General features: G+C 37.9%; 1 protein-coding gene across 1 annotated transcript in view; it reads right to left on the bottom strand.

Moving 5' to 3' along the window:
- DBT (dihydrolipoamide branched chain transacylase E2) overlaps window positions 1-23012 on the bottom strand; it is a 54089-nt gene that overhangs the window by 17184 nt on the left and 13893 nt on the right. Inside the window, exons 4-5 of the mRNA XM_044238762.1 lie at window positions 16119-16300; window positions 6786-6907 (exon numbers count right to left, since the gene is read on the bottom strand). Coding sequence (XP_044094697.1) covers window positions 6786-6907; window positions 16119-16300 — 304 coding nt within the window. The remainder of the gene's footprint in view (window positions 1-6785; window positions 6908-16118; window positions 16301-23012) is intronic.

Below are 23012 nucleotides of genomic sequence, written 5' to 3' on the forward strand. Positions count from 1 at the left end.
CAAGGGAAGCAAAAGCAAAAATGAACTATTGGGGTTTCATCAAGATCAAAAGCTTCTGCACAGCAAAGGAAACAGTTAACAAAACCAAAAGACAACTGACAGAATGGGAGAAGATACTTGCAAACGACTTATCAGATAAAGGGCTAGTGTCCAAAATCTATAAAGAACTTAGCAAACTCAACACCCAAAGAACAAATAATCCAACCAAGAAATGGGCAGAGGACATGAACAGACATTTCTGCAAAGAAGACATTCAGCTGCCAACAGACAAATGAAAAAGTGCCCCACATCACTCGGCGTCAGGGAAATACAATCAAAACCACAATGAGATAACACCTCACACCAGTCAGAATGGCTAAAATTAACAAGTCAGGAAATGACAGATGCTGGCGAGGATGCAGAGAAAGAGGAACCCTCCTGCACTGTTGGTGGGAATGCAAGCTGGTGCAACCACTCTGGAAAACAGCATGGAGTTCCTCAAAATGTTGAAAACAGAACTACCCTATGACCCAGCAGTTGCGGTACTGGGTGTTTGCCCTAAAGATACAAATGTAGTGATCCGAAGGGGCACATGCACCCGAATGTTTATAGCAGCAATATCCACAATAGCCAAACTATGGAAAGAACCTAGATGTCTATCAACAGATGAATGGATAAAGAAGATGCGGTATATATACACAAGGGAATACTATGCAGCCATCAAAAGAAATGAAATCTTGCCATTTGTGACAATGTGGATGGAACTAGAGGGTATCATGCTTAGCGAAATAAGTGAAGTGGAGAAAGACAACTATCATATGATCTCCCTGATATGAGGAAGTGGAGATGCAACATGGGGGATTAGGGGGGTAGGAGAAGAATAAATGAAACAAGATGGGATCGGGAGGGAGACAAACCATTAGTGACTCTTAATCTCAAAAACAAACTGAGGGTTGCTGGGGGAAGGGAGGTCAGGAAAGGAGGGTGGGGTTATGGACATTGGGGAGGGTATGTGCTATGGTGAGTGCGGTTAAGTGTGTAAACCTGGCGATTCACAGACTTGTACCCCTGGGGATAAAAATCCATTATATGTTTATAAATAAATAAATTATTTTTAAAAAATTCCTTTGGAAACTCCCTTTATCTCTACCCCTCAAGATCTATGTTGGCAGTCATCCCCCAAACATACGGCCCACTGACAAACATCTGAAGGAGCTCATGACTAGAGTTTTATTAGAAATAAATGATCTTTTCCTAACAATGGCTAACTTGCCCCCTCAAGGTCCTGGAAACCTTGCTTCCAAGATTCCTTAGAGTCTTAAGCTATCCCGAACCCCCTCCCAACTTGAAAGTATATAATCAGCCACTCCTCATGACCCCAGTGCAGCTCTTTCTGCCTATGGGTCCTGTCTCTGTGCTTTAATACAACCACCTTTTTGCACCAAAGATGTCTTAAGATTGTTTGCTCTGAACCCCAACATTTTCTGACATCAAAAACTATCTAGAAATAAATATATTCATCATTAAGGTCTCTAAACAGAATTTAATCAATTGAAGGTAAAAGCAATCTCTGTCCACTACAAATTTGTACAAAGAAATTACATTTTTATCATCTTAATAGAATGCTCTTAAACTATAGCTATCCTCTGTATATAATCATTGTTAGTTTTTTATTCGTTACTTTTGTATATACTATTCATTTGCCCGGATGGTAACAATGCAGTATCTACATTGTATATAATCCATACCTATGAAAACTTACATTTTATAAGCAATCAATTATTTTTAAACTTCTTGCATAGTTCTTAACAGATTTTGTTTTGTTTTGTTTTTAAATTTCTGGAGACTATATAAGGAGAACTGAAAATTTAAAGACTTAAAACACTATAGCAAATGTAGACCAATGACTCCGACCTTCTATAGAGAGAGCAAGAGAGAGCCCATGTCAAGCAATGACATAAGCAGCCAAAGGCATTGCAGCTAAGACAGGAAATCAGGAAAACCAGCACAGTTCTAAGGACTAATAATCAGTAAAGTCATGCAAACCTGGAAGAACCAGGAACTAGAAGTTATTAGAATCAGAAGAAGCCTGCCAAGGCCTAAGATTAATGAAACTTTAAAAAGGTTAAACCGTGGGGCACCCAGGTGGCTCAGTTGGTTAAGCATCAGCCTTTGGCTAAGGTCAGAATCTCCAAGTCCTGGGACCGAGCCCCATGTCAGGATCCCTGCTCAGCAGGGTGTCTGGCTTCTCCCTCTGCCCCTCACCCCACCTATACTCTCTCAATCTCTCTCTCAAAAAAACAAAACCTTGGGGCACCTGGGTGGCTCAGTGGGTTAAACCTCTGCCTTTGGCTCAGGTCATGATCCCAGGATCCTGGGACAGAGCCCCACATCGGGCTCTCTGCTTGTCAGGGAGCCTGCTTCCCTCTCTCTCTGCCTGCCTCTCTGCCTACTTGTGATCTCTGCCTCTCAAATAAATAAACAAAATCTTAAAAAAAAATCCTTAAAAAAAATAAAAAACAAATAAAAAGGTTAGACCTCTGTAGCAAACAGACTCTCCAGATGCTAGACCCTTCCTTATCTGACTGCATTAAAAAAGCAACTGCCACCAAAGGTTCGCCCAACTGCTTTCTGAACTAAGAGATCCTGCACTGCCTGCACACAGTAAGCAGCATGTGCGGAGAGCTGACCCAGACCAGATGGCCTCCTCCTCTCAACGGTGCACTCAGGGACTGACTTAGTGTTTGGTTTGTTAACTTCTTACCCTTATCGTATTTTGTTTGTTGTATGACTTTATATCATACTTTGTTTTCTGTGACATGTATGAAGCCAGGTTAAATGCATAGTAAAATGTCAGAGTTTGGAATCCTGAACCTAGTTTACAATGATCTTAACCTTGTTTTGTGACTAAATAAAGCTGACACCGGGAAAGATGCAACACATGTATATGCCTTTATAGCATGTTTGAGACAACTCAGCCAACAGTAAACTAGTAACAGTTAAAATAATCACCATACAAAAGCTCTCTTAGCTTTTTTTCTCACAGTTGTTTAAGATAAGTATAAAGCACTGAAATTTTAATAGTAAATTTAAACTTACTTTCTCAGCCCAAGTGTCAAATGTATGTTTTATTCTTTTCTGTTGTTGTTTTTCTTTTTAAAGATTTCATTTATTTGAGAGAAAGTGAGAGATAGCACACAGATTGAGCATGAAGAGGGGGAAGGGTAAAGGGAGAGGGAAACGCAGACTCCCCACTGAGCAGCTAGCCAGACAGGGGATACATCCCAAGACCCTGGGATCACAACCTAAATCAGAGGCAGATGCTTAACCGACTGAGCCACCCAGGTGCCCCTTATTGTTTCTACATAATAACAAATGACAAAATTCCACTCTCCACTACACAATCATTATGAGATTGTAATTTATAATAAGTATTTTTTGGTCTTCCTCCCCATTTCTGGCACAGAGCTCCTAAAACCCTAGAAAGGGCCTGTGAAAAGAGGTCTCTTTTGTTATGTTAATTAACTTTAGGAAGCCCTTGGGAAACTAAAAATGGAGGCTGGTTATCAGGGGAACCAAAATGCAACTAGAGGTTTAAAATTTTCAGTACCCCTACTCCAAATCTGGGAAGGGGAGAAGGGCAGGAGGTTGAATCTCTTCTGTTGTCAATGGACAATGATTCAGTCAGTTCTGAGCACGTAGTGAAGCCTTCAAAGAAAACCCAATAAGAACTGTGTTTAGAGAGCCTCCAGGATGTGAGCACGTGGAGATTTGGGGAGAGTGGCACACCTGGAAAGGGCATGGAACCTCTATACCTCTTTCCACCTATGCTCTGTGTCCCTCCACTTGGCCGTTCTGGAATTGTATTATTTATATTATTATTATTTTAAAGATTTTATTTATTTATTTGACAGAGAGAGCAAGAGAGGGACCACAGCAGGGAGATGGGGAGAGGGAAAAGCAGGCTTCCCAAAGATCAGGGAGCCTCATGTGGGATTCCATCCGAGGACCCTGGGATCATGACCTAAGCTGAAGGCAGACCTTAATGACTGAGCCACCCAGGCGCCCCTGTATTCTTTTATAATAGATCGGTAATCTAGGGAGTAAATGGGGTTCCTAAATTCTGTGAGCTGCTTTTGCAAATTAATCAAACCCAAAGAGAGGGCCAACGGGTCAGAAGGACAGGTAATAACTTGGGTTTGTGATTGGCATGCTGAGTTGGAGGAGGTCAATGGAAACTCCTATCTGTAGCCAGCTGGTCAGAAGCATAGATGATAACCTGGCTTGAGAGCATCTGAACTGTTGTGGGGGAGGGTGGGCAGTCTTGCAGGAATGAATTATTAACCTGTCAATTCTGACACTATTGACAGACCATGCAGAAAGGACCTGAATTGTAGGATACTCAGTTGATGTCCAGAGAATTGCTTGCTGATGTGGGAACCATCCCCGCCCCCACCCCCCGCCCCCAATACACCCATTGGAACTGGGTCCTGGAACCTAAAAGGTTCATGATTCTCTGTGGAAACACTTTGATCAGGCTTTATTTAATCCCTTCTATGTTTGGTACAGAAATAAAATATTCTCTTTAAATTTCATTCTGTTTAATAAAAAGACATAAGCTTAGATGATAGCCTCATACTTATTGTGTATTTATTAATTTCTCAGGGTTAAGTCCTGCATCATTTGTATTAGTGCTTCTCTAAGGGTGACTTCAGAAGAATAAAGGATATTATCATGTCAAACATTTAGTATATAAAAAAAATTCTGAGGATTCAAATAATTTTTAGGTAATTTCAAATAACTGTAAATGCCACTGGCTTTTAATTTTAAAACAAACCCAATTCATAAATATGTAAACTGCAAAAAAAAAAGGTGATTTACAATAAGTAATTGAGTAATTTTTGGTAATTATACAAATATTCCATTTATTATATACATCTTTAAGAAATGGTATAGGAAAGCAAAATCAGGCACTGCTACAGATAGTTTTGCCTTTTTTTTTTTAGGATTTTATTTATTTATTTGAGATAGAGAGAGTGAGAGAGCAAGACAGAGCATAAAGGGGGCTGGGCAGAGGGAGAAGCAGGCTCTTCACTGAGCAGGGAGCCCAATGTGGGGCTTAATCCCAGGACCCTGGGATCATGACCTGATCCAAAGGCAGATGCTTAACTGACTGAGCCATTCAGGTACCCCAGAGGTTTTTCTATATAATTAAGAACAACATTAGTAAAATACTTATAACTTTCAAAGTAATACATAATATCAATTTTTCATTTGATGCCCTTAACAATGTAGTGTTCCATATTATTTCTATTTTCTATTATGCCAAATAGTCTTCATATCTGAACACATTTAACTGCTACATAAATTTTCATTAAGGGTTTAAAACATAATTAACCCAGGGACGCCTGGGTGGCTCAGCTGGTTGAGTACCCTGACCCTTGCCTTCAACTTGGGTCATGATCTCAGAGTTCTGGGATCAAGCCCCACTTTGAGCTCTGTGCTCAGGGCAGTCTGCTTATCCCTTTCCCTTTGCTCCTCCCCTGTTCTCTCTCTCTCTCTCTCGAATAAATAAATAAATCTTTAACATAATTTACCTAAGCATATTCCTCATTCTGAACCCGTATGTGCGGTCTCACTTTTGGCTATATAAAAGACTTAAAAGAATATATCCTATATTATTTCCTTGGGATAGTCTCCCAATGACAAGATAAGGGTCTGAAGGGATATGAGCATTTTAATGACTCACTACCTTACTTTTAAAATGTAAGCTTTTGTTTTTTCCCACTGTAACTTAACTCCCTCTCTCAAAAACAGACAAAAACCCTGCATAGTGCAAAGAACCCAAGTTTGGAAAAGAACAGATTTGTTCAAACCCCCAGTTTAGCTACTTAACTCGGTTTGAGGCAATTAATCAACTTCTCTGCCCTTTCTCATCTGCAAAATGGGGATAATCCAAACTACCCTGTAGGATGGCCGTGAGGATTAGAAAGACTGTGTGTGTATACAGTGTCTGACTCAAAAAATGGACGCAGTAATTGTTGAGGCACTCATCAGGAGTAAGGGCACTGGTTTTGGAGTCACAGAGACTCACTTCAGAATCCTGGCTCCACCACTGTGTCAGCTGTGTGACCCTGGACCTGTTACTTCATCTCTCCACGTCTCCAAATAGCCCCCATAACTTACAGCATTACTGTAAAAATTAAATGAGATAATGTATACATACTGATTCCAGGACCTGGGAGCCACCAAGCCCTGGATAAGTACAAATGATGGACAGGAGGAAATTCAAAAGGCTGGTCTCCTCGTCTCAAGTCAGTACCATTTCAATGGTTTTGATGAAGCCATTGAAATTGTACTGGATGAGATCCTTGAGACCACTTCCTTGGCTGGCCCATTTCCCTTCTCTTCCCTTCTCTATCTGCTTCCCTCATTCCTAGAAAAGTTGTTCCCTCCCTCAATTGATCCTTCACATGCATCCAAATCCCTGTCTCAAACTGGCATCCAGGGGACCTGATCCAAGACACTAGTATCTACAAGTGTTCCATAGATGGTAGCCCTGACGTTTATTAGGCTCTAAGGAAAAATAATAAAACCACACTGCTCAACTAATACAAGAAACAAGTTTGTGGTTTCCCATTTCTCACTGGTGCTTTTCTGCAACAATCACTTTTCAGTAACACACGCTATCATTTTCCTTGAATCTCAACTTGAGCCATCTCTTCACAGAATAGTTGGCTAACTTTTCACTGATACAAATGTATATTTCCTATGCAACCTCACACTTAAATATTAAGACAACTTACATTGTTTTCCATTGCTAGGCGGCGAACTGCAGGAGTTGCCAGTGTTTTCTGGCCCTTTATCTCTTGGTGTGTGTGTTCATCATGGGACACAGCAGGAGTTTCAACCACATCTTCTTCTGAATCTGGTCAACAAGGTAAAATTTTACTCTTCAGTTGAAAAATACAAAAAAATAAAACGAGCTTCGTGGCTTATAATATACAAATAAATTGAACTTAATGCATCTAATCAAAAGCATACTAGTCAGGCTACTTCAAAGTGGGAAGACACAACTTTACAGAGGGAAACAAAAGGGGTTGAGGGGAGGGGGGTACTGGTACCTAGAGCTGCGGAATGTTTGTATTACCTGGTGTTTACTTCATTTCTCTTAGAATCATGCAGCAGCTACAAGTTAAAAAGTGAAAGCTTCTTCAATAAATGTTTAAATGTTTTGCATTTTAAATGCTTCCCTGATAAAGTCCTCATTTATACTTAAATAGTATACAATAAGAATCAAATGTGAGGCAAATGACACATGAAAGAATCCATAAAATCTGTGACAATCTTAAAACGCCTTCCTAAAATAATAAAGCACATAACATTTTTCTCTGCTTTGAATATGGCTTAAGGAATGCTGAGGAAGATTTTATTTTCATGGCTAATGCTAATGTGGTTGGTCTAGTCTCTAAATCTAGAGTGCCAATAGATGAAAAACGACCTCAGGCTCTTAGCATGTATATCTGCAACCAAAAATAAAAAAGTTTCAGAGAGCGCTGAACTGTCCAATTCTGATGCTTGGAAATCCAGTCTGTACAGCAGAAATCTCTGTGGGAATGAGTGAATTAGACACGAAGTCTCTGAAAGCAGGCAACTGAATTTGCTCTGACATTCTATTCAGAGCAAGGAACCATTCTCCACTGCTGTACCTACAGAAAGACAATCTCTTCATTCCTCCTCACTGGTCTATGAATGGCCCCAGTGGAGCTCTCAAAGTTCCCCTAATGGCGCAGAAGGGAAAGCAAAACAAAACTTGTACTGAGCATGTAGGTTAGCAGAATATGCCATCCTGAGCGTACCACTTTCATGGACTGATTATTTTGAGCTGTAGGCATTTGAAGAACAGCAAATGCAGGGAAAGGAATTCCCTAAACTCTCATGTGCCTAAAGACAGATCTTCCAGAAGGAACTCAATAGTCATAAACCCCTTCCCCAGGAGTTTCATCCACTAGGGAATACTGATTCCCATCATAGGAGAGACTAGAAGTCAGCACTACACTCTAACTTTGACCTAAACTGTCATACCTCCCATCTGTTCTCTAAGGGCCCATTCATCTTCCTGAAAAACTATTTACTCTCCTCTAAGAAGCCAACATCCCACTTCCCCTTTCCCTATCAAAATGCTATTTAAGCCTAAATTCTAAAGCCACTTCTTTGGGTTACTCATCTTTCCCTGGGTGTCTCCCATGTATAGATGAGGTATACATGTTAATAAATGTCTGTTTTTCTCTAGTGAATCTGTCTTTTATTACAGGAAGTCTCAGCTAAGAACTCAGAAGGTTAGTGGGAGAATTATTTTTCCTTCCCCACAATTACCTATTATATGTCAAATACTCCACCACAGTATCTCCACTCCACTGTACAGTATCATATTTTAATCTTCACTCCAACTGTGTAAGATAGGTGTTATTATCCCACCCTGAGGATTAAAAAAATCTGGGGCGCCTGGGTGGCTCGGTGGGTTGATCCTCTGCCTTCGGCTCAGGTCATGGTCTCGGGGTCCTGGGATCGAGCCCCGTGTCGGGCTCTCTGCTCGGCAGGGAGCCTGCTTCCTCCTCTCTTTCTGCCTGCCTCTCTGCCTACTTGTGATCTCTCTCTCTCTTGTCAAGTGAATAAATAAGATCCTTGGGAAAAAAAAAAATCTGACACTTGAAAGATCAAAGGATTGGCTTAAGTTTACACAGCTGAGACACTATTAAGAACTGGAAATCATTCTGAGGCTGCTTCACCCTGTGTTGTTTCCATTAGTTCGCGACCCTGGTAAATTTTCTCACAGATGCTAGAATACAGCTCCTATTGTTCAAGGTATAGTTTTGCTGCAATTTGAGAAACCTTGTAGTATCATCTGTTGAAGTTACTGGAGAAATTAGTAAGAAAGATGAGCATTAGGAACTAGGATGCAAAGGGAAACCCAGGTGATCCCATTGTAGGAATTCTAAATATAACCTGAATTAATGTGTATTTGCGGTAATATGAGAAATGTAATAATGCTCAGATACAAAAGTTAAATATTTCCAAAAGATCACTGAATGTATTGCTATTCAGCTTTTCTGGAAAACATTCCAATAAATGACCAAGTAGTACTGCCTTTCAGAATAATTTGGGTATAAATATGAGACAAGTTCATTGGTAAGAAGTCATTCATATTCTATATTATTTGTAGTAGTCAGGTAGTTGTTAGAAGAAAGCTCTCTTCAGCACTAAAATACCACCTTACTACACAGTACCTTAAATCATTTTCTAAGTGTTTTTACACATATTTTCTCCTTTTATGATCACAACACTGTTATAGAAATGAAGGGCAGAGTTCTCAACATTACCAGTGTAGAAACAGACTCTAGGGGTGATGGAGTTAAGGCTAAACAAAAATTTCATAACACTCCCCCAAGTGACATGATTTTCATGGTTCTAGCACTATAATATGTGGGATTTTATTCTTTCAGTAGTGGATTTAGAATACATAGTTTTAAAAGCCTTAAAATTTTAAAAAGAACAAAAAACTCTGTAAATAAGCATTTTTATTAATAAGTCATTTATTTTATAAATGTCATTTATTAATTTTATATATTTTATTTTATAAATAAGTCATTTATTTTTAATAAGTCATGAAAACTGCCAATTTAATGTTGTCAGAATTCCTCAAGTGATGCAAATTTCTAACAGAACTATTATTTCAGATTAACTAAATAAAAAAGTAATTTGAATTGGTAAAAACATTAAAACTGTAATTGCAATATTCTTAGGTATTTTAAGAACTATTTCTGAAAACGACATTAAGTAGTCAATTAAATTCACTTAATTGGGGAAATTCTTGTACAGAAAATGTTTAAATACTAGAGCACTCAAGGGTGTTTGAAACAATTTGTTTTCACAAAAAGTTTTCTCTCTGCAAAACTTCTTAGGACGACCTTTCCTTGTAGAACAAATGTAAACTTTAGTTCCTATATAAATGATCATAAATTGAGAACTGATGATACCCAAACCAATGAGATCCCACTGCATTTTCTCTCTCACATCAAATTACTGAAACCGCTAATTCAATCAGTTTAATCTACAACTGGCTGAACAAAACTAAGTTACAGCTAAATAAGCTACTGCCCACTTATGATGCCAGGGATTACACTCTGTAATTTATGTCATTGAGTATAATTTAATTAAATGACATGCTATGTTCTTTTTTTTTGTTGTTTTTAAGATTTCATTTATTTATTTGTCAGAGAGAGAGGAGCTAGAGTGAGCACAGGCAGACAGAGCAGCAGACAGAGACAGAGGGAGAAGCAGGCTCCCTGCTAAGTAAGCAAGGTGCCCGATGTGGGACTCGATGTGGGACGCTGGGATCATGACCCGAGCTGAAGGCGGCTGCTTAACTAACTGAGCCACCCAGGCGTCCCGACATGCTATGAGAAATGGTTTTACCTATAAATGGTTTTAGGTCAAAGAGGTTCTTTATTTTTTATTTATTTATTTGAGAGAGAGGGAGAGAGAGAGTGTGAGAGGGGTGGGGAAGTGGCGGGAGGAGGGGAGCAGAGGGAGAGGGACAAGCAGACTCCAAGCTGAGCACAGAGCCCTATGTGGTCAAAATCAAGAGTCAGACACTAACCAACCAAGCCACCCAGGCACCCCTCAAAGAACTTTTCTTCAATTCAGAATACTTTATTAATCCTGATAAACATTTTAATATTATAAACTCTTTGTAGGGTGGTGCCTCAGTGGTGCAGTTGGTTAGATGTCTGCCTCTCCATTCTGGCTCAGGTCATGATCTAAGGATTCTGAGATCGAGCCCCACGTCAGGCGCAGCACAGAGTCTGCTTAAGATTCTCTCCCTCTCCCTCTGCCCTTCCCACTCGTGCTCTGTTTATCTATCTAAATAAATCTTAAAAAAATAAGATTATAAACTCTGTGGGATACCTAATTTATGTTGTTATAGCAGATTTTCATAAGTATGCATACAAACAGTGCTAGAAATTCAGTCCCAGTGTTCTAGCAGCAGAATGGAGCTGATACTCATAGTCTCTGAAGAGAATTTCCACTGTAACAAAGTGGCTAGGATTACAGGCTTTAGAATTAAACAGAGCTGGGGTCAAATTGTAGTTCCCCCAGTTACTAACTATGCGATTATAGGCAAGATGTTAAACCTCTGTGCGTCTCAATGATGCACATGTCAAATGCAAGTAATAATCTAGATAACTCAATCTACATGATTATGTGAAGTAATGTATATACAGCATTAGAACAGAGAAAGTATTCAGTCAATGATAGGCAGTGATGTTAAAGGACAGGATTCTACTAAAGCTTATGTTCCTCCTTCTCTTTCCTTTCCATGATAGCAAGACTCCTCAATTAGGATTAATTATAGTGGTGGTGGCCAGAGGTTCTGGCAACTTAATTCCGCACAGCTTTAGGATCAGAATACTTAGAACAGCTGCCACACAGCCTCAGCATTAAAACCATGCCCTCACTCCAGAAAAAAGGAATTTAGACTCTTAACCAATAATACTTGCTCTTCTTTGTACCTACTTCTTAACAAACTTAGTTACTGGTGTTCCCAGAAAGTTAGGAAGGAGAATCATGGGTGGGCATGATCATAATGCTAAGAAGTAAGCTGAAAAACCAAAAGCCAGATGCAAAATTGTGCTGTTTCCAGAATAATAAATGTTCATTAACATATTTTTATGTAATCAAAAAAGATTCTAGGCTATACTCAATACCCTCACTAAAAGGATTAAAATATATAAAATTTTAAAAAAAGAAAATTAATGGTTCCCCTAAAAATATTTCCTAAGTTGATATAAGAAACTTCACTTATTTAAAAATGTGAGGAGCCATCTTCCTTTGTTAAATAGAGACTAGAGAAAGCCAGATTAGCTGTAAAAAGAATGCATGGCATTATACTTAAAACTGAGTTTACAGCTGACAACACTGAGACATGGAATAGCTCTGATAGAATCTTGATAATATTAAATAATTGGATTTCAACTTATATATATTTTTAATAGTATATGCCTTGTAGTATATGTGCTGCTGAAGCAAGCACAACAGTATATGCCTTCTAAATGTCACACATACAAAGAGGCATAAGTGAGACCAGTAAGCTCTTTTCAAGTAAAGGTCTGTCTACAGTCAAAGCACTCATAGACAGGACCTGGACATCACAAATAGAGTTTCCCTTCTCAGAATTATCCTGATACGCCCGCCTTGAAAAGTAGATACTACCACCATGTTCCAAAAGACAGTACCACAGAATATCATTTAAACAAGCATTGGAAGACAGGATTAATTTCCAGTACTACTATTAAGATGTCTAAATTTGATCTCTTATACCCTTATACCCTTGGTAGTTCTATGCTATAATTATTTTCCACCTGTAAAATGGAAATAATGTATCTTATACCTATAAAAGACTTTTTGTTTGGTCATTTTCTATTTATAGTATAATTGGTTTTACTAGCACTAAAGCAAAAGCAATATAAACAAGTTGAATATTACTACAAATTCTTGCTTGAGAAAAGGTACACAAAATATTTAGAAATCTTTCCCACTTCTAAAATTAAAGAGAAGCATATATAAATCTCATTAAATTTAATCTTCTGTTCTATAGGTTTGCTTATATATAGGTTATGATTCATAGTTTATTCTTAGAGTAAAAAAACACAACATAAATATAAGAGCAAAAAGGACATATGCAAAATAAAACCACTATGCAAGATAACTGTTCAGATTACACTCTACTAGCAAACAAAACACAACAGTGAGCAAATGATCAGTTCTCTATGAGGAGTATTAATGGATAATTTTTATTCTGAACATAACCTACACAATCTCATTTTTTACAGATATAAAATAAACTGCACATACATAAAAATTGATAAATCTGATATATATATATATATATATATATATATATATACCCATATACCATTACCACAATAAAGATAAAGAACACACCCACCCCACCCACAAGAGATTCCTTATCCAGGCAACCACTAATCAGTTTTCGGTCTTTATGCATTAGTTTGCATTTTCTAAAATTTTATGTACATAGATCATACTGCATGTTCTCTTTTTCATCTGGTTTCTTTCACTCAGCATAATTTTTTGAGATTCATTCATGCTATAAAGGAGATGATTTTTTATGAAACAATTCTCTAGAAAAAACACCCCTACTCTGAAACAGTTCTATGACTTTGTATTTTGCTATATAACAAGACTTATAAAGTTGAATCCCATCAGAAATGTCAAAACAAACTCTAAAGCCAAATAATAAAAAAACCCATAAATCTCAACTGTTTATTTGTTCATATAAATGATTCATTTTTTTGGATGGCCTAGATTAGTATCTAATCTAGTCTAGACTGGGTGTTCTAATTTAATAACACTCGCAATAGTGTTCAGCATCTTTGTTGTTCAGTTTGTGCCCAGACTGATGCTCCCTGGTGGTCTAGTGGTTAGGATTCAGCACTCTCTGTGCAAAGAGTATAACCCTATTGCATTTTCACATCCTATGTGAATAATAACAACAATAAAAAGTCACTGATCCATCAAAATAATTTTATGTTTCAGGTAATTTTAAAAGGTAAATTCTTTTTTGTTTTTAATAGTCCTAAATCATGCCTTTCAATATAGGAATCACCCCTACTACATAGATTATGATCTCTTGTCCATTTCACATTAAAAGGAACAAGAACCCTGAAGAAATGGGTAATTTCCAGATCTCAGATAGGAAATGTACACAGTTAGCCCCAATCATCTTCTTGTGCCAGAGGTCATGTTAAAAGAACACACAGGAGGGGCGCCTGGGTGGCTCAGTCGGTTGAGCAGCTGCCTTCAGCTCAGGTCATGATCCCAGGATCCTGGGATCGAGTCCCTCATTGGGCTCCCTGCTTGGTAGGAGGACTACTTCTTTCTCTCCCATTCCCCCTGCCTGTGTTCCCTCTCTTACTGTGTCTCTCTGTCAAATAAATAAATAAAATCTTAAAAAAAAAAAAAAAAAGAGAATACACAGGAGCCACCCTGAAAGAGTCTCTTCTATTACAATTTCAGCATGAAAATGAATGATTATAATAGATTAAACACAGCAAATCAATTGAATACACACAAAGAGAAAATTAGAAATTTAATATCACTATTAAAAGCAACCCCTTGGTAAGGGAAAAGAAGCATTTATTCTGTCCTTCTCATAGAAACTGTATTTCAGAGTAACTAACAGACCCAACTGATTGAGGGTGAAGCTCCACTTCACAGAATAATGCTAGCTAATAATGTAAAAAGAATGACAGAATCAAAAAATCATCATTCTACAACCCCTAAAGAAATTGTTAATTTAGGCAAGGACACTCAAATGATTATGAATTATCTATATAGTGCCATATGTAGTGAAGCAAGAAAAGACAAATCCCATAAAGACGTGACATTTTGCAAAACAAATGGCATAGTCCTGTCCACAAGTCAGTGTCACGAAACAAAATGGGAAAGAGTATGAGTCACATGAAAAGAGACCATGGGCCATGTCTAGTCCCCTATTGGACCTCAGTTTGAACAAACCAGTGAAATTTCAAGGGTATTTGGGGGCAACTGGGGAAACTTAAATAGTCTGAGTATCAGATGAAATGAAAATGTATTGTCATGAAAACACAGACCTAGTTAAGCAAACAGATTAGAATACAGGAAGCATAATACATTACTTTGGTTAAAAAAAAAACAAAAAACAAAAAACTACTTCAAAGCATGTGTGTGTGCTTAGAAAAACATCTGGAATGATATACACTAATGTGTTAAGAGTGGTTCTGAGTAGCAGGAAGGTTTTCATTTTCTTATTTTTGGTTTTCTGCATTTTATATATAAGAAGGCTTTAATAGGCCATCTTCCAACTTTTGGAGGCAGCATGTCATAGTGTAAAATATTCTGGACAAAGACAGGCGATCAAGTTCTAAATCTGGCTCTGTCACTGACCATTGGGCAAATCGCTCAACCTTTATAGGCTGCGTTTCGTTTCTTCATCTGTTAAACTGAAATACTTCACAAGTAAGGATAAAGTAAATAGTGAAACTTTATAAACTGTGAAGTATGACTGTGATATTAGTTGCTGTTGTTATTAATGATACAGTCTGCAGAACTATGAGTCAACCAGCCACCATAATTCAGACTTCTTTCTGATGTCTATTTCAGCCCTTCCCAGATAGATTGCTGGCTTAGGGTTGCATCACAAAATTTACGCCACACACATGCCTCCCCCTGCCCCCCCAGCCAATCCCTGATGGCCAAGCTGTTTCCTAGATGACATAACTTTACTGTATCACAACAATGCCATAAGGAATTTCTGAGGTAGACAGCTGTCTCCCACCACTGGGAGAGCCCACTGTTTGAGTTTTCCTCTGCAACACTGTCACAACGGATTCACTTTTGTCAGGACATCTACTGCTTCTAAGTCCCACGGTCACTGCTTCTTCTGAATGCTAGTCTCTTCACTTTTCGTTACGATTTTCCTTCTTTTCTCTTCCAGTTCTCTTCAAGAAGTTTGGCTTTCATAACCATAATTGCCAATGAGAGTATGGGCTCTTTTTTTTGAATATTTAATTTAAAAAATTTTTAAAGTAATTTCTACCCCCAACATGGAGTCAAACTCACAATCCCAAGATCAAGATCAAGAGTTGCATGCTCCACTGATTGGCTCAGTCAGACACCCCAAGAAAGTGTTTTTGTTTTTGAATCAGTGGCAAACTAAATGATCTCACTGTTACATTTAATCTTTCACATATTCCAGTTTTTGTCATTAGTGACTAGGATTCAAGGCCTGAATCTTTAATTCCTGAGAAAGACTGTTGATTCTTTTGAACACTGAAGATCATAGAAGGCAGGCCTCCAGATAAATTAAGTGTTAATGTATATGTTTCTAATATGGTAACTGGTCAGAAGATAATCATTCATCACAGAGGACCTTTTCTGTTTTCCTAATTTCAGCTTTTAAACCACCAAATTAAATTCTGTAAGTTATTAAAAGTAAACATCTCTTTTAATTAGCACCCATAACAAAAGGACAGCAGTAATCAATTTGGCAAAATAGATGAACATGTTTACAATACCTTTTAAAGCTTCCGTTTCTATGTCTACTAATGGCTTTCCCACATAGGCAATATCGTCTAGATTATAATACAGTTTTTTAATGACTCCATCATAACGACTAGTGATAGTAACAGAAGCTTTATCGCTTTGAACTTCACAGATGCTATCAAATTGAGACACTGTATCTCCTTCTTTTACATACCTAAAAGAAAAAGACACAAAACACTTTTACATGAATAATTATAAGTATATAATACTAATCATTCTAACAATGTAAATGCTACACTGAATTAGGTCAGTATCTATCCACTACGTCATTTAGTCCCAGAGAGTGTACCAAAAAATGTCAGAAAAAGACTATAAAGGGGTCTCTTTGCTGTATCCTCAAGAAATACTAAAAATTTAAAAGCCATTGATAGATATATAATCCAAAAATTTAATTACACTTTCAGGTGTGATGCCTCACCCATGTCTTGGAAGTAATTCTAAAAACGTGTTTTTAAAATGTTATTTCCTTTTATTATATTAGCCTTCATCAAACTTTAAGGTTTGTCTATTATTCTACAATTAAGTCCAAAAATAGATATCCCTAATGCATATTCTTTGTAATTTCATGAATTTTGGATTGAGTTCTCTCAGTCTTTCCTTCTAGAATTTTTAAATCTGTTCTTTTATATGAGTCTCTTTTTCTCCTTAATCATCTTAGGTATGCTTTGTATGTCTCTTCTAGATATTCTTTTTTTTTCCCAAAAATTTTATTTATTCATTTGACAGAGAGACAGCACAAGCACGGGGAGTGGCAGGCATAAGGAGAGGAAGAAGCAGGCTCCCCAGTGAGCGGGGAGCCTGATGTGGGGTTCAGTCCCACCAGGACCATGACCTAAACTGAAGACACACACTTAACTGACTGAGTCATCCGAGTGCCTCAGGGTCTTCTAGATACTCTTAGCAAACAGACTAGGATGAATGGAACCAAATCTGAAATGCATCATATGATTTTGATTCTTATACCATTCTTCATGTATCTGGCACATTTCTGACTATCACCAATTCTTCATTGAGATAATTGTTCAGTCCTTCTTACTCCTTGTTTTCTTATCTTAGCCAGTTCTCAGTCCATAGTAAAACATCACCCATGACACAGAAACTAGGTTTAAAAGCACATATAGTAGACTTAAACTTCTAGAATGGTGGACTATGTCCCTCTGGAACTCTGCTCCTCTATAAATACAAGTATACCAGCAAAAGTTACTAAAAATGGACTTTTTCAGAATTCTAGAAATTACAAAAGGGCAATAATCAAGAAAGACCTATTTAGGAAAAGTGGCTGAATCTCATTAAAAATAGCTGGCTTTATCTTTTTTAAAAAAGATTTTATTTATTATTTGAGAGATAGCATGAAAGAGCAAGCACAAGCAAGGGGAAAGGCAGAGGGAGAGGGAGAGAGAGAATCAGACTCACCAGTGAACAGGAAGCCCAACATGGGGCTCGATCCCAGGACCCCGACCTGAGATCATGACCTGAGCTTAAGGCAGATGTGACTGAGCCACCCAGGTGCACCCTAGTTTTATTATTTTAACTCCTATTCTCCTTTTCTCTTCCAGCTCAGCATTAGTCTTGAAAATCAGCAGCCTTATGTTATAGCAAGGGCAGACCCAAGTTTGGAGTTTCACAAAAAGCTATGCTCCCAGAGAACTGTCCCTATTTGACATGTTGGACAGCTCTCTGGGAAAAATCCATTCACAGAGCTCATTCTTGTTTGACATGACTCAGTTCCCTCAGGGTGTTTGCTGAACACAGTCCACAGCAATTGAAAATTGTGGCTAGCTGAGGCAATGATAAAAGGGCAAACAGAGGTTCTTAAAAGGAAGACCTGGGTAATAAGATGTCCATATATCCTACCACATATCTGCCACATTATTTTATGTAAAATATCCAGTTTTCAACAAAAAATTACAAGACATGTAAAGAAACACAAAGTATGGCCCGTGTAGAGAAAAAAAGCAGTCAATGGAAACCATCCCTGAGGATGTCCAGATGTTAATTAATAATAATTAATGTTATTAATTAACTTTAATAAAAGTTAAATCAGCAATTAAATATTCAAAGTACTAAAAGAAACCATATCTAAACAATTAAAGGGAACAGGAGAAAATGATGCCTCACTAAATATAGACTATCAATAAAGAGATAAAATCTTTGAAGAAATAATGGCTAAAAACTTCCTAAACTTGAAGAAAACATTAATGTACCTATGTAAGAAACTCAACAAAGTTCAAATAGGATAAATTCAAAAGAGCCACACCTAGACACTTCATAATCAAACTGCTGAAAGACAATGAGAAAATCTTAAAATCAGCAAAAGAAAAATCACTCATCAACTATAGGAACCCTTTCAAGACTAACAGATGGTTTCTAGTCGGAAACCATGGAGGCCAAAAGGCAATGAATGCACATTCAATGTGCTGAAAGAAAAGAAAGACTGGGGATGTCTGAGTGGCTCAACTGGCTGCATCTGCCTTTAGCTCAGGTCAGGATCTTGGGGTCCTGGGATGGAGATCCACATTGGGCTCCTTGCTCAGCAGGGAGCCTGCTTCTCTCTCTGCCTGCTGCTCCCCCTGCTTGTGTACTCTCTCTCTGACAAATAAATAAAATCTTAAAAAAAAAAAGAAGAAGAAGAAGAAGAAAGACTGTCAGTCAAGGATCTTATATCTAACAAAACTGTGCTTCAAAAAATGAAGGAGAAATAAATACATTCTCAAATAACTTAAAATAGTATTTTTACTAGCAACCTGCCTTACAAAAAATGCTAAAAGGAGTCCTTCAAGCTGAAATAAAAGGACAATAGACAGCTACTCAAATCCACATGAAGATATAAAGAATACTAATAAAGATTAACTACATAGGTAAATATACAAGACACTATATATATTTTTTAAAGATTTTATTTATTTATTTGACAGAGAGAGATCACAAGTAGGCAGAGAGAGAGGAAGGGAAGCAGGCTCCCTGCTGAGCAGAGAGCCTGAAGCGGGGCTCAATCCCAGGACCCTGGGATCACGACCTGAGCCGAAGGCAGAGGCTTTAACCCACTGAGCCATCCAGGTGCCCCAAGACACTAAATTTTCTTTGTACAGCTTTTTAATTCTATCTGATTTACAAAACAAGTGCATAAAGCAATACTTTAAAAACTATTGATGGGCTTATAATTTTAAAACAGGTAATACATATGATGATAACAGCAAAAAAGGAGGGGAGAAGGGAAGAAGCTATATTGGAGCAACGTTTTTAATGTACTATAGAAACTAAGTTGATATTAATCCAAACTACATTGTTTTTTATTAAACCACAGGGCAGCCACTAAGAAAGTAACTAAATATATGTATATATATATATATATATTGATATATATATACAAGGAAATGAAAATGGTATGGTAGAAATAGCTATTTATCACAACAAGAGGCACTAATGGGAGAAATATATGAAAAAAAACCACATAAAACATAGAAAACAAATAGCAAAATGGCAGACATGAATTTTACTTTATCTATTATATTAAATATAAATGGCTTAAACATGCCAATAAAAGGCATAGTTGGAAAAATGGATTTCAAAAAATGATTCCACTATATACTATCTATGAGACACAAATAAGTTAAAAGGATGCAAAAAAATATATCATGCAGGAGGGAAAGATGGTGGCAGAGCAGGAGGACCCAAGGCTCACCTCTCATCCCACAAATATAACTAGACAACTCCCATATCATCCTACATACCCTTAAGAAATCATACCTTAAGAAATCAGTCTTAAGGCTGGCAGAACAAACTCCACAACTAAAGGTAGAGAAGAGGTCACATCAATGAATGTAGGATGTGCAGAGACATGGTTTAGGAGAGAAACAGACTGGCAGCTGCAGTTGCGAGGTAGGTAACTGGTGGCAGAGAAGGGTGAGAGACAAACTAACACACAGGGGAGTGCACGGGGAAAACTAATTGCAATAGTAATTGGCTTGGAATTGGCTGAATTTCAGGAGTTCTTGCAAACAGCAGGGCTTAAAGCCTAGAGCTTTCAAGGTCAGTGGACTTGGCTCAGATAGAGCCTGAAGACATTGGAAAGAAGACTAGGCAAATAGCCTGCAGATATACAGCATGGAAACAGTGACCTCAAAAACATCCTGGATCACAAGGTGAGAAGGTTATTTGTTTATCTCAGAGGACATCCCAGAGAGGCAGCATTCACAGAGAGAATCCTTCAGAAACAAAAGAACTGGGAGGTACAATTTCCCTCCCCTACCCTTCAGCAAAAGCACAGGTCTACCTACAGGAAGCTGTGTGGGGCTGACACATACTATTTAGCATGTTTACACCAAGTCCCACCATCCCCTGCACCCCATGCTCCAGTGGAAGCACCCTTCCTGGCCACACTGCCTCAGTCCCAGCAAGGTGGGTCCCCTCCCCCAAAAGACTGGTCCAAAACCCTGCCAATGCTGTATCTCCCAATCTGGGAGTTTTGTGGAGCCTTGGTTCTGACAGCGGTGGCAACAGGTCTCATTTGACAAGAAGACCAGAGCACACCTAATTAAAACACACCACAATCAGGCCAGGGACCAAATACTGCCCACAACAGGCCAAGGCATCCTCTGCAGACAACAGGCCTAAAGGATAAAGTGGCCAGGATAAAACAGCAGAGCACATGCAACACACACTGGAGACACTCCTATAAGTGCCAGGCTCTGGGGAACAGGGGACACTACATGGCAGGGCACTAGGATACTAGAGGACCTCTTCTTTATAAGGCTATTACCTTTAAGAACATGTTTCTAAACACAAAGAAACAGGCACAGAGACTTAAACAAAATGAGAAGACAAGAGAAATTTGATCCAAATGAAAGAATAGGCCATGGCTGGAGATCTAAGTGGAAGAGATATAAGTAATATTCCTGATGGAGTATTTCAAGTAATAATCATAAAATACTCCTTAAACTTGAAAAGAGAGTAGAAGACATTAGTAAGACCCTTATGGAGATAAAAAATATTATAGGAGTCCCAAAAGAGAGAGAAAATGGGGATAGAAACTTTATTTGAAGAAATAATAGCTGAAAACGTCTCTAATCTGGGGAAGGAAACAGATATCTAGATCTAGTAGGCACAGAGAGCCCCCATCAAAACTGACAAAAGCAGATCTACACCAAGACATTGTAATCACATTGGCAAAATACGGTGTTAAAGAAAATTTAAAAGCAGAAAGACAAAAGAAAACAGCAACATACAAGAAAAACCACATAAGGCTATCAAGAGATTTTTCAGCAGAAACTTTCAAAGCCAGAAGGGATTGACATGACATATTTGAAGTGCTAAATGGAAAAAAAAAATGCAGACAACAATGCTCTAGTGATCAAGTCTATCATTCAGAATAGAAGGAAAGATAAGGAATTTCTCAGACAAACGTACTAAAGGAGTTCATGGCCACTAAACCAGCCTTGCAAGAAACATTAAAAGAGACTCTGAGTGGAAAGGAGAGACTGAGAGTGACAGTATGATGGTAGGAAACACAAGAGCAGTAAAAATGACTATTCCTGTAAAAAATAAGTCAAAGAATTCACAAATAGAAGGATGTAAAATATGACAATATATACCTAAAACATGGGGAGGAGAGAAGAATGTGCTCAAACTTACATGGCCATCAACTTAATTTACACTGCTATATGCAGAAGAAGTTATATATAAACCTAATGGTAACAACAAACCAAAATCCACTAATAAATATGCAAAGAATATAGAGGCAGAAATCTAAATATATGACTCAACAAAACCAGAAAACCATGAAAGAAAGACAGGAAAATTCTTCAGAAACAACCACAAAACAGGTAATAAAATAGTGAAAAATACATATCAATAATTACTTGGAATATAAATGGATTAAAAATCCCAATCAAAAGACACAGGGAGACAGAATGGATAAAAAACAAAAATCAAAAAACAAGACCCATCTATATGCTGTTTACAAGAAACTCATTTTAGACCTAAAGACACCTGCAGATTGAAAGTGGGGATGGAGAAACATCTATCATACAAATGGATGTCAAAAGAAAGCCGAGTATGGGGCACCTGGGTCTCTCAGTTGGTTGAGCTCCTGACTCTTGATTTTGGCTTGGGTCTTGATCTCAGGGTCATGAGATCCAGCCCTATATCAGGCTCCATGCTCAGCATGGAATCTTCTTGAGATTTTTTTCCCCCACTTCCTCTGTTCCTCCCTCAGCTCATGTTCTCTTTCTCTAAAATAAACAAATAAATAGAATCTTTAATTTAAAAAAAAAAAAAAAAAAAGAGGGGCGCCTGGGTGGCTCAGTGGGTTAAAGCTTCTGCCTTTGGCTCAGGTCATGATCTCAGGTCCTGGGATCAAGCCCCATATCAGGGTCTCTGCTCAGCAGGGAGCCTGCTTCCCCCCCTCTCTCTGCCTGCCTCTCTGCCTGCTTGTGATCTCTGTCTGTCAAATAAATAAATAAAATCTTTAAACAAAAAAAAAGAAAGAAAGAAAAGAAAAGAAAGAGACAAATAAGGACATTATATAATAAGAAAGGGGACAATCCAACAAGAAGATATAATTGTAAATATTTATGCACCCAACATGGGAGGACCCAAATACATAAAATAGCTAATAACAAAAATAAAGGACCCAATATATAATACAGTAATAAAAGAGCACTTTAATACCCCACTTACATCAATGGACAGCTCATTTAAAACAGAAAATCAACAAGGAAACAATGACTTTGAAAGACACTCTGGACCAGATGGATTTAATAGATATATTCAGAACATTCCAGCATAAAACAGGAGAACATGCACTCTTTTCAGGCATATATGCAACATTCTCCAGAATAGATCACATATTAAGCAACAAAACAATC

Source organism: Neovison vison, chromosome 2 (genome assembly GCF_020171115.1).
Source record: "Neovison vison isolate M4711 chromosome 2, ASM_NN_V1, whole genome shotgun sequence".
In the NCBI taxonomy this organism is placed as follows: Eukaryota; Metazoa; Chordata; class Mammalia; order Carnivora; family Mustelidae; genus Neogale; species Neogale vison.